This window comes from Acipenser ruthenus, chromosome 28, assembly GCF_902713425.1.
Source record: "Acipenser ruthenus chromosome 28, fAciRut3.2 maternal haplotype, whole genome shotgun sequence".
Taxonomy (NCBI): Eukaryota; Metazoa; Chordata; class Actinopteri; order Acipenseriformes; family Acipenseridae; genus Acipenser; species Acipenser ruthenus.
Window position 1 is genome coordinate 3,020,995 of NC_081216.1, and position 11,420 is coordinate 3,032,414.

The following is an 11,420-nucleotide window of genomic DNA, read 5'->3' on the forward strand; positions in this document are numbered from 1 at the left end:
ACTCTCAGGAGGTGAGGCTCCGGTCTCAGGAGGTGAGGCTCCGCTCTCAGGAGGTGAGGATCCACTCTCAGGAGGTGAGGCTCCACTCTCAGGAGGTGAGGCTCCAGTCTCAGGAGGTGAGGCTCCGGTCTCAGGAGGTGAGGCTCCACTCTCAGGAGGAGAGGATACACTCTCAGGAGGTGAGGCTCCAGTCTCAGGAGGTGAGGCTCCGGTCTCAGGAGGTGAGGCTCCACTCTCAGGAGGAGAGGATACACTCTCAGGAGGTGAGGCTCCGGTCTCAGGAGGTGAGGCTCCGCTCTCAGGAGGTGAGGCTCCGCTCTCAGGAGGTGAGGCTCCGGTCTCAGGAGGTGAGGCTCCACTCTCAGGAGGAGAGGATACACTCTCAGGAGGTGAGGCTCCGGTCTCAGGAGGTGAGGCTCCACTCTCAGGAGGTGAGGCTTCACTCTCAGGAGGTGAGGCTCCACTCTCAGGAGATGAGGCTCCACTCTCAGGAGGTGAGGCTCTGCTCTCAGGCGGTGCAGCAGAGCTCTTCCATGGAAAGTGTCCCGATAGACCAGGCCAGGTGACACCGCATCAGGGCCCTGTCGAGCGGGACCCCCTTGTAAACGAGCCTGGAGTCGCAATGCGTAAATCTGCTGGTTTGAAATAAGCTTTGAAAAAAATGTAGTGGCCTAATTTCAACTTTGTAAAATTGTTAAAAACAAAACAAAAAAAAAACAAAAACAATGACATTGGGATGTTTCGGATCACAAGTCCGTCAGCTGGATGGAAGAAGCAGCGCTGTAAACGAGCTGTGTGTGTATATATATATATACACACACACACACACACACACACACACACAGACACAGATACAGTAGTCCAGGGTCCTGTGTGAGATACAAGCTGAATCTCACCACACTCACGTTCACAGTGGTCAGTAAGCCCACTCTGCCCTCTAGGCTGTGCAGCAGGTTCACGAGCTTGTATCGTACTCCACACTTAGAAGGTTAGAAGGTGATGAACATCAGCGGGGAACGTGAACACAGAATTACCGCTACAGTGTGCTATCTTTTTACTGGCTGACTGACAACCAAGCTGGTTTATTTAAAGAAACACAAACACACACAGAGTACAGGTTAACGCTGCAGCGCTTCATCAATCTTACAGTCTATTCAGTGAAGTCATCTTATAATTTTACAATGATATACAAGAAGCAGCTGCACTGCGCTTCATTGCTTCATACCCCTGTAATAGCATGCTTCAAAATTTAAGCACGTCTGTGTCAGTGATCTGCCCCCTGGTGTTTAAAGGTGCTATATAAAAGTGCAATACTGCCAATAATAATAATAATAATAATAATAATAATAATAATAATATAGGGCACAACCACATCAAAAATAAATTGCCGAGCCCTGAATAGGATTCTTTTAAAATCTAAAAGCGCATCTTTATATATATATATATAAAAAAAAAGTTATATAGGTATATATATATATAATTTTTTTTTTGGATATACACAAAAGGTTTAAATGCTTAAAAAATATTTTATTTCAGCACGTTTCGGACAAAAGCCCTTCAGCCCTATGGAAAGTAAACAGTGCATTCTGTGGATGATGTCATGATCATGTCAGAATAGAATGTTCCAAAGTTCCTAGTTTGCAGATGAGCTCACTTTGCCTTTGTTTTTCAGCGCAGGTGGCGATGTCTTCAGCAGTGTGATGTCATTGGCGAAATGTCGGGCTACTGGGAATGTACAGCTATGGCCAAAAGTTGAGCCCTAATTAAGAAAAATAATTAACAGAACCCCCGCCCCCCCAAAAAAGAAAACTAGGTGAACATAATTTCGATCTTTTATTTAATCAAAGAATCTACAAAGTGGTATGTAATTCAATATGTTAACATTATACAGCAGGTTTCATTCAACTTTATAAAGCAAAATGAGTTAATTCTGTAGAGTGATGCCAAACTTTTGACCAGAGCTGTATATAGGTTTGAAAGGAGGTATAACAGCAGAATATGTCAGAATAGAATGTTCATTCCGAGAGGTTCCAAAGTTCATATATATATAAATATATGTATGTATCTCATGTGGATCTTATTGTGGAGTTCAGTGAGTCCAGCTGGCACATAGACACTAAGCTCACACATGCAGATTGTTTTTTTCTTTCAGAAACCTGCTTCTGCTGCCGCTCCTGCTTCAACGGGACCCCCTTTTCGGAGGAGAGCGGGTCAGTTCCGTACAGAGCCTGCACCCCAGCAAAGTAGGGCTGCTGCACCTACACCTGCTGCGATGGGGTCCTGTCTGGGGTGCCCTTGTGGGGAGAGGGGCTGGTTCTGGTTCTGGAGCTTCCTGCTCAGTATTTAGGTGGTTCTGTGTGGCGTAGCCCGCTCTCGCTCCCCTCCGCTCCCCTCCCTCCGCCACAGCACCCCCTCTTGAACAGGATGCGCCCCAGCTCCAGCACGCTGGTCAGCGCAGACACCACCCCCACCCCAAAGTAGAAGCAGAGGAAGATGGTCTTCTCCATGGGGCGCGAGGGGAAGCAGTCCACAGTGTGGGGGCAGGGGAACCTGGTGCAGATGAACAGGGGCTCCACCTTGAAGTCGTACAGCCACCACTGGCCGGCCAGGAACGCCACCTCCGCCACCAGACGGAAAGCCACGTTGATCATGTAGAGGCGCCCCAGCCAGCGTGCCTGGGAGTCCGGGGCCCTGCCGGACGGCTCCCCGCCCTTCTCTCCTCCTCCCTCCTCTTCCCCAGCGCCCTCCAGCTTGTTACCGTGGTGCATGGCGTACACAATGAAGACGAGGGCGGGGGTGGAGATGAGCACGATGTGGAAGACCCAGAAGCGGTAGTGCGAGATGGGGAAGGCTGCGTCGTAGCACACCTGCTTGCAGCCCGGCTGCAGCGTGTTGCAGACGAACTCCTGCTGCTCGTCCTCGAACAGGTCGCTCGCCACCGTGCCCAGGATCAGGATCCGGAAGATCAGCATCAGCAGCAGCCAGAACCGGCCCAGCATAGGCGAGTGGGCCTGCAGGGCGTTGAACAGCTCTCCCAGGGCGCTCCATTCCCCCATGCCTGCACGTCAGTCTGCCTGCCTGTCTCTGAGTGTGTCTGCCTGCTTATCTACCTGCCTGTATGCCTGTCTGCCTACCGATCTACCTGACTATGCCTGCTTGTCTGTCTTTGCCTATCTAACTGACTGTATGCCTGCCTCTCTGTTTACGTACCTGCCTGTTTTGCCTGCTGTTTGCCTACCTCTCACGCTGGAAAGTACAAATTTGTTTTACGTCTTTCACTCAATAAATATACACAAAGCTACCTAATTTCAGAGTGTCAGAATGTAAACAAATAAACTCCACTACTGGTGTCTGTTGTTCCACTCAGTAGCCAAGAAAAGTTAAATTCTCTACCTAAAGCCAGAAACTCATTTCAGTTCCCACTAACCAACCGTAGGAGCCACCCTCCCCTTGCCCCCTGCTTGGAATTCTGGGGGCTGTAGTCCTGCTAGGAATTCTGGGGGTTGTAGTTCCTCATCTGCACTTATTTACAGCGTCCACTGCAAATTCATCCATCACCATGAACTGAAGTATTAGGGATTATAAGACCTGCAAGACACAAGGGGGAAAGTTATAACTATTATTAATATTATTAATAATAAAAATAAAAATAAAAATAAAAATAATAATAATAATAATAATAATAATAATAATAATGTCAGTAACACAGTTGTAAATACAAAATTAGCTGTATACTAGCATGAAAAAGTAGCTCAGAATGGCCGACACGCACAGCATACCTGATCAGTTTGTAATAGTGACATGCATACATACTTACTCAAGCTACAATTGTTTAAACGTCTAATGAAAATAACAATAAAACAGCCTAATACTTTACTATAAAAGCTTAATCAAAAAACGTCTTTCTGTTATTTGATTTTCAATAAAAAAATAAATAAAATAAAATAAAAAGGAGTTTTTTTCATTTGCAGTATCTTGATGCATTTTAAACCACTGCAATGAAACACTGCACGAGGAAATGCAACTCGGGTACAAAATACGAAAGAGCATGAATAAACAGATAACCCATTCCACTTTTACTGGGCGAATGGATAACATCCGTTTCTTTACCCAGAAGGTTTAAAACTTAGATTTACAGCTGGAGTACTTACAGAGCCCCGGACACCCCCACATTCTGAAACTCCTGATAACCGGTGCAAGAGAATGTCCTTACCAGGTTTCCTCACAGTCGGATAAGCGGCTCCCAAGATATGCTTAAAAACACGAGACGGAAAGCGACACTCCCTCAGGCTGTCACACAGCGGCCTGCCCTCCCCAGCTGCAGGATTGCAGATGCATAGAAACAGACTAACAGTGTGCAGCTGTCTTACATGTACCTTATATACAGCGGCACTCATCCGGCAAGCCGCTATGCCAAAGAGATGCCCGGAATGTGACCCCCCCTCTTCAAACCCTGATCTCATTACAGATTTTTTTTTTTTTTTTAAATCATAAAAAAATAAGAATAACAAACTTTTTTTTTGTTTGCTTTATGTTCGTTCGCTAATGACAGGAAAGGTGATGTTTTTGCATGCTTTGAGTTTAATTGCACTTCGCAAGGGAGCTGGGCTGTTAAGTCGGTTAGTCTTATTTATTTTTTTATTTTTTTATTCTGGGAAGGAAAAGCCTGAAAAGAGCCACACCAAAAGATAAAGAGCCGAAGAATTTTTTTTTTAAAAGCTGCAGAGTAATACGACCAAGCTTACTCTCAAACTAACAAGTATGCAACAACTAACAATAATAATAATAATAATAATAAAGTGAGTACGTACAAATAGGATCAAAACCAGACTTCCTTTTACAAGTTTCTGACAGTAAAAACACAGCAGAGTGCAATAAAGCTAAAGCATAGGGAAGCATTGTGAACCACAGAGAGGTCTGGTAAAGCATAGGGAAGCATTGTAAAGCACAGAGAGGTGTGGTAAAGCACAGGGAAGCATTGTAAAGCACAGAGAGGTATGGTAAAGTATAGGGAAGCATTGTAAAGCACAGAGATGTCTGGTAAAGCATAGGGAAGCATTGTAAAGCACAGAGAGGTCTGGTAAAGCATAGGGAAGCATTGTAAAGCACAGAGAGGTCTGGTAAAGCATAGGGAAGCATTGTAAAGCACAGAGAGGTCTGGTAAAGTATAGGGAAGCATTGTAAAGCACAGAGAGGTCTGGTAAAGTATAGGGAAGCATTGTAAAGCACAGAGAGGCATGGTAAAGTATAGGGAAGCATTGTAAAGCACAGAGAGGTATGGTAAAGCATAGGGAAGCATTGTAAAACACAGAGAGGCATGGTAAAGTATAGGGAAGCATTGTAAAGCACAGAGAGGTATGGTAAAGCATAGGGAAGCATTGTAAAGCACAGAGAGGCATGGTAAAGTATAGGGAAGCATTGTGAAGCACAGAGAGGTATGGTAAAGCATAGGGAAGCATTGTAAAGCACAGAGAGGTGTGGTAAAGTATAGGGAAGCATTGTAAAGCACAGAGAGGTATGGTAAAGCATAGGGAAGCATTGTAAAGCACAGAGAGGTCTGGTAAAGTATAGGTAAGCATTGTAAAGCACAGAGAGGTCTGGTAAAGCATAGGGAAGCATTGTAAAGCACAGAGAGGTCTGGTAAAGTATAGGGAAGCATTGTAAAGCACAGAGAGGTATGGTAAAGCATAGGGAAGCATTGTAAAGCACAGAGAGGTATGGTAAAGCATAGGGAAGCATTGTAAAGCACAGAGAGGTCTGGTAAAGCATAGGGAGGCATTGTGAAGCACAGAGAGGTCTGGTAAAGAATAGGGAAGCATTGTAAAGCACAGAGAGGTCTGGTAAAGCATAGGGAAGCATTGCAAAGCACAGAGAGGTATGGTAAAGCATATTAAAAAACAAACCATGGTAAACTAACCCTTATAAAAGTTTCCCACAGTAAAAGCACAGCAATGGTAATAAAGTTGATAAACAGTAAAGGAATGTATTGGTAAGACCTTCCTTTTTTTCATGGCAATGCATCTATTTGTATAGAATTATGAATGCGCTTAATGCAAATATTGTATATGTGCCAAAGAAGTCTTGTGCTGAGGTCATAAGTTTCGCACATCACCGGTCCAGATATTTCATTGAGGACTTACAAGCTGGAAAACTGCCCAAAACATTTAAATTATCCTCCACATTCCCATGAACCTATGAGCAGTACCTCCACTTATAATATCTGTGAGAGTAGATCTCACACAGAGGAGTGTCAACGACAAAGCCTTCGAAATGTCTGAACCATAGCATGTTCAATATATAGATCAAGGAAGAATCAGAGGTGGGGACGGGCTGGGTGGAAGTCTTTTAAACTCTTAAAAGGAGTTGAGAGAGTTTAACCTGAATCAATGCTTGAAGCACAGCACAGAAACCAGGAGCAGAGGACACGCAGTGTGAAAATTAAGAGGAGACAGACTAAGGACAGAGGGAAGGAGACACTTCTTCACACAGAGAGTGGGGAGGGGATGGAATGGGTTACCAAGGGTTACCTAGCCATGTTGAGTCTGAATCGCTGGGGTCCTTTAAGACCCGACTTGACAAAGTTCTGAGATCAATCCCCTGCTCGGAACCGGACGAGCTCTGAACGGCGTCCTGTCGCTCGGACACTTTCTCATGTTTTTGAGTGAACGTGGGGATTACAGTCTTCATCCACAGCTATTAAACACTCAAGTGCTAATTTAGAAACCCTAAAAGAAGCTTAATCATTCAGCAGTCTTGTGTGTCTTCCAGTGGTACACTGGCGAGGGAGAATGCCGTCCCCACTTGACCTTCATGCTTCCTGTGGTTCTAGCTGTATATCAGATAAGGGCTGCTTCGCCCTGTCCGGTCTGTAATTCAGCACGCTCCCCATCGCTGCAATAAGGAACTCAGACACAGGAGGCATTTAAATATCTGGACATTTAAAGCCTAGGACCGTTTCATGCTGTTTTTAATCCAGCCGAAAAAAAAAACTTTTAATAAAACTTTGTGGTTTTACCGGAACTTTAAAAATAATTACAAAAAGGGATCCCCCCCCCCCCTCCCGACATGAGCAGATTGCTAATACAGCCAATGAAAGGAACCTGGGTGTCATTTATTTATTAAATATTATGAATATACTTTACCACACCTCTCTGCTTTACCATGCCTCTGTGCTTTACAATGCTTCCCTGTGCTTTACCATGCCTCTGTGCTTTACAATGCTTCCCTGTGCTTTATCATACCTCTCTGTGCTTTACAATGCTTCCCTATGCTTTACCATACCTCTCTGTGCTTTACAATGCTTCCCTATGCTTTACCATACCTCTCTGTGCTTTACAATGCTTCCCTATGCTTGACCATGCCTCTGTGCTTTACAATGCTTCCCTATGCTTTACCACACCTCTCTGTGCTTTACAATGCTTCCCTATGCTTTACCACACCTCTCTGTGCTTTACAATGATTCCCTATGCTTTACCACACCTCTCTGTGCTTTACAATGCTTCCCGATGCTTTACCATACCTCTCTGTGCTTTACAATGCTTCCCTATGCTTTACCACACCTCTCTGTGCTTTACAATGCTTCCCGATGCTTTACCATACCTCTCTGTGCGTTACAATGCTTCCCTATGCTTGACCATACCTCTCTGTGCGTTACAAAGCTTGCCTATGCTTTACCATGCTGTCACTGTGGTTTATTACACTGTGCTGTGCTTTCACTATGGGAAGCTTTTATAAGGGTCTTCTAACTTGGGTGGCTTTGAAAACCTGGACAGTCTTCATAATGATGGTGGAGAAATGGTGACAAACCGTTCCCCGCAAGGACTCTGTAAACATCCACCCTCTCTCTGTCTGTTACTGTCAGCACATCTACCAGCTTCTAATCGCTGCAGTGATTCGCCCTCCTCGTTAGTTCTGTTTGTAGTGCAGCACTTCCTGACGATAAGCAGAGGAAGTCGCATGATAATCCTTTTTGATGTCGGTAGAGAGACAGGGATGCGCGTTGAAAGCGCACCGCACGCAAGCAGCAAGCTAAAAATCACTATGAGGAAGGCATGACGCGGTTAGGTTAGGTGTTTTTTTTTGTTTTTTTTTATATAGAATTAAGACTGAACTGAATATATATATATATATATATATATATATATATATATATATATATATATATATATATATATATATATATATATATATATATATATATATATATATGGATGGATATGGAAGACGCAAATGCATACTGATAGCCTCATATTTCACGTTGTTTTTCCCTGGTGTGAAACCCCCTGTCTGAGTTTCACAAGCTTTCCGAAAGTGCGTGACAAGCGGAGCTGCTGTCAGACAGAACAGCTTGAGAAACGCGAGACGAAAATAAAAATGAAAACTTTTGGGGGGAAAAAATGAATAGAGTTAGTGTTATCGAAGCAGGCTACACTGTACGCAGAATTTCTCCAATTTCAGTGCAGTTTACAAGCCGCTCTTAAGGTTTTTAAAGTAAACATGACCGCGGTATTTGAGGAAAACTGCGCGTCTAATATAAATGTTTTGATATATATATATATATATATATATATATATATATATATATATATATATATATATATATAATTACACAATTAAAAGTAAACCCACCTATAACACAATAGCCACGTGACCACTTAAATTGAACATTTTGTCATTTTAATACTTCTTAGAGATTGAAACTGATAAAAAAAAAAACAGCTTTGTAGTAAAAACAACCCTGTATACATTATGACCACTCCAAGTCCGGATAATAGTCTCAAATGAGTATTTTTATACCATTAAAAACCAATATAAAATCAAATGTAAACTAAAGCGAACCTGGCTGCGAGCTTCCTGAAACTACCACGAGCGCCGTCGCTAAGGAAACAAAACTTTCTCTTGTCCAGGATTACCTTTTACAAAGGTAATAATAAAACTAATAAGTAAATTAAATAACCGCACCTACCTCTTAGAGTTAAAAAAAACAAACAAATTCGTCCCTTCAGCGGAGTTTCAGGATCACCAACCAACCCACTGTCAAAAATCTGTCTAAAAAATGCCCGTTTAAATCACTGAGTAATTTACAACGTCTGAGTTATTTTTATTATTTAATTATTATTCTATTGGCGTATTGTATCTCTATTACCCCGCCTTTGCTATTGTTTGCTATCTACACGTCGATAACTGTGGTAATGTTTTTGAATGTAAGGGATAATTTTCAGAAACTCCTGGAAAACAGTGCAATCGTTTCCTGGTCCGTCGATTTAATTTGGGTGTAGTGGGGTTTACAGTGAGCCGATCTGATTGTAATGCCTCTATTATGACTAGCACCTGCCTATTATATTATGGGGAAAAAAATGAAAGGAGGTAGAACTGTTGTGTACACAATTTTATATTTTTTTAAATGTAGACAAGACTTAAATGATGAAAAAATAAATCATTGAAATAAGTTTTTAATAATTCCCCCCCCCCCCTTAATTTTTAAATAATCTTTCTGGAGTACAGACACGAATGCACTTTGGAAAATTTTTAAAATAATCCCACAATTTAAGCTTAGCAACGCCTTTAATAAATACGGTACATACAATGATTTCAGAGGCGCGTTTTTCAACATGCTATCCGTCCGCCAACCGCAATAAGTGCGATATGGACCTACTGTAAAAAAAAACTTAACCTTTTTTTTTTTTTTTTTGGCGCCACTATTTGTCCAAAACCCCGCTGTCCAGATGTGACCTCATCTGATTGTGCGCAGTGGCCACCTGAAACTCACGACCAAGAAATCCGACTGTACTACTAGTTGTAAAGGCGCTACACCATGTCAAAGATATACTGCTCGAAGCCTCCACTAGAGGGCAGACTTTGACTTGAAAATCCACTTTTGCAAATCACTGCGCACGTTTTCTTTGCATGACTTATCACTGAGGTCGACTTCACTTTTTCTATTCGACTAGTCGGTGATAACACCGTGTAACAATTTTTTTTTTTTTTTTTTGGTTCCTGGGTAGTAAGTGTTATTTCCTAATTGCTTATGCCTCAAAAGTATAGAAAATGGCTATTATTCCCCACAAACTTTGCTTTTGTGACCAGGACAGTGATATTTTGAAATTTACCTATTTTCCAGAACATTCCAGATAGATTCAGTGCTGAGTAAACTTGGAGTAACTTCTAGAACTTTCCAGTAATATAAATAGTAGTATAAATACAGGGGCCTTAAGCCCACCAGTTAAGTTTAGTTCCAGCTGCCTAAGTGGATACATATCTGTATTTTTCTGAGATGGCATCAAGGTCATAGGAGACTTCAAAATGGTGGCATTCCTGATGGGTCTCCAACGCGGTTTTAGCAAGTTTCCCTGCTATCTTTGCCTTTGGGACAGCAGGGACACCAAGGCGCACTACCACAGACGGGACTGGCCACAGCGGACCGAGTTCTCTGTGGGGAGGAAAAACGTCAAGTGGGAGCCACTGGTGGACCCCCGGAAGGTGCTGATGCCACCACTGCACATCAAATTGGGCCTTATGAAACAATTTGTCAGAGCTCTAGATAAGGAGTCGGCAGCCTTCAAGTAACTTCAAGACTTCTTCCCTAAGCTGTCTGAGGCAAAGGTCAAAGCCGATGTCTTCGTCGGACCACAGATAAAGAAGATCCTGGAGTGCAATGAATTCCCCAAGAAGCTCACTAGTAAGGAGAAAGCGGCTTGGAACAGCTTTGTCGCAGTGGTTCAGTGGTTCGGGGCTTCCTGGGCAATCACAAGGCCGAAAACTATGTGGAGCTAGTTGAGACTCTGGTGAAGAACTACGGCACAATGGGCTGTAGGATGTCCCTCAAAGTCCATATCCTTGATGCTCATCTTGATAAATTCAAGGAGAACATGGGAGCGTACTCGGAGGAGCAAGGCGAGCGCTTCCACCAGGATATACTGGACTTTGAACGCCGCTACCAAGGACAGTATAACAAGAACATGATGGGAGACTACATTTGGGGGCTGATTCGTGAAACTGATTTACAGTATAATCGTAAATCTCGAAAAACTACTCACTTCTAAATCTTTTGTAGTCATTTTTGTATTACTTTAGTATAAATACATGTTAATTTGGATTCATATGTTTTTTTCTGACTTTATGTGAATGAAGAGACACAAATTCGCCCGTTTTCTCATTGGAAATAGGTAAATTTCAAAATATCACTGTCCTGGTCACAAAAGCAAAGTTTGTGGGGAATAATAGCCATTTTCTATACTTTCGAGGCATAAGCAATTAGGAAATAACACTTACTACCCAGGAACAAAAATTGTGTTACATAGTGTAATCCTAATATAGAACGGTTGATATCGACACACACACACAGAAACGCAAAACAAGACTCAAGACGCCTGGAGGAAATGCAGTATCAGTTTGATCAGACACACAGACACAGACACCAG

The 11,420-nt window shown here is 42.8% G+C and overlaps 1 protein-coding gene across 3 annotated transcripts; it reads right to left on the reverse strand.

Moving 5' to 3' along the window:
* Nucleotides 1-1,820: 1,820 nt before the first annotated feature.
* On the reverse strand, nt 1,821-9,239 carry LOC117434633 (gap junction delta-3 protein-like). Of its 3 annotated transcripts, none has more exons than XM_059002904.1 (2): nt 8,966-9,239; nt 1,821-3,588 (listed from the first exon to the last, which is right to left on the reverse strand). In XM_059002904.1, the coding sequence occupies exon 2, from the start codon at nt 3,054-3,056 to the stop codon at nt 2,337-2,339; it is 720 nt and encodes a 239-aa protein (XP_058858887.1). In that variant the 5' UTR covers nt 3,057-3,588; nt 8,966-9,239; the 3' UTR covers nt 1,821-2,336. The 3 variants fall into 3 exon arrangements, with proteins under 3 accessions (XP_058858887.1, XP_034762596.2, XP_058858888.1); XM_034906705.2 differs by lacking the exon at nt 8,966-9,239 and adding an exon at nt 4,214-4,362; XM_059002905.1 differs by lacking the exon at nt 8,966-9,239 and adding an exon at nt 4,152-4,299.
* Nucleotides 9,240-11,420: the final 2,181 nt, after the last annotated feature.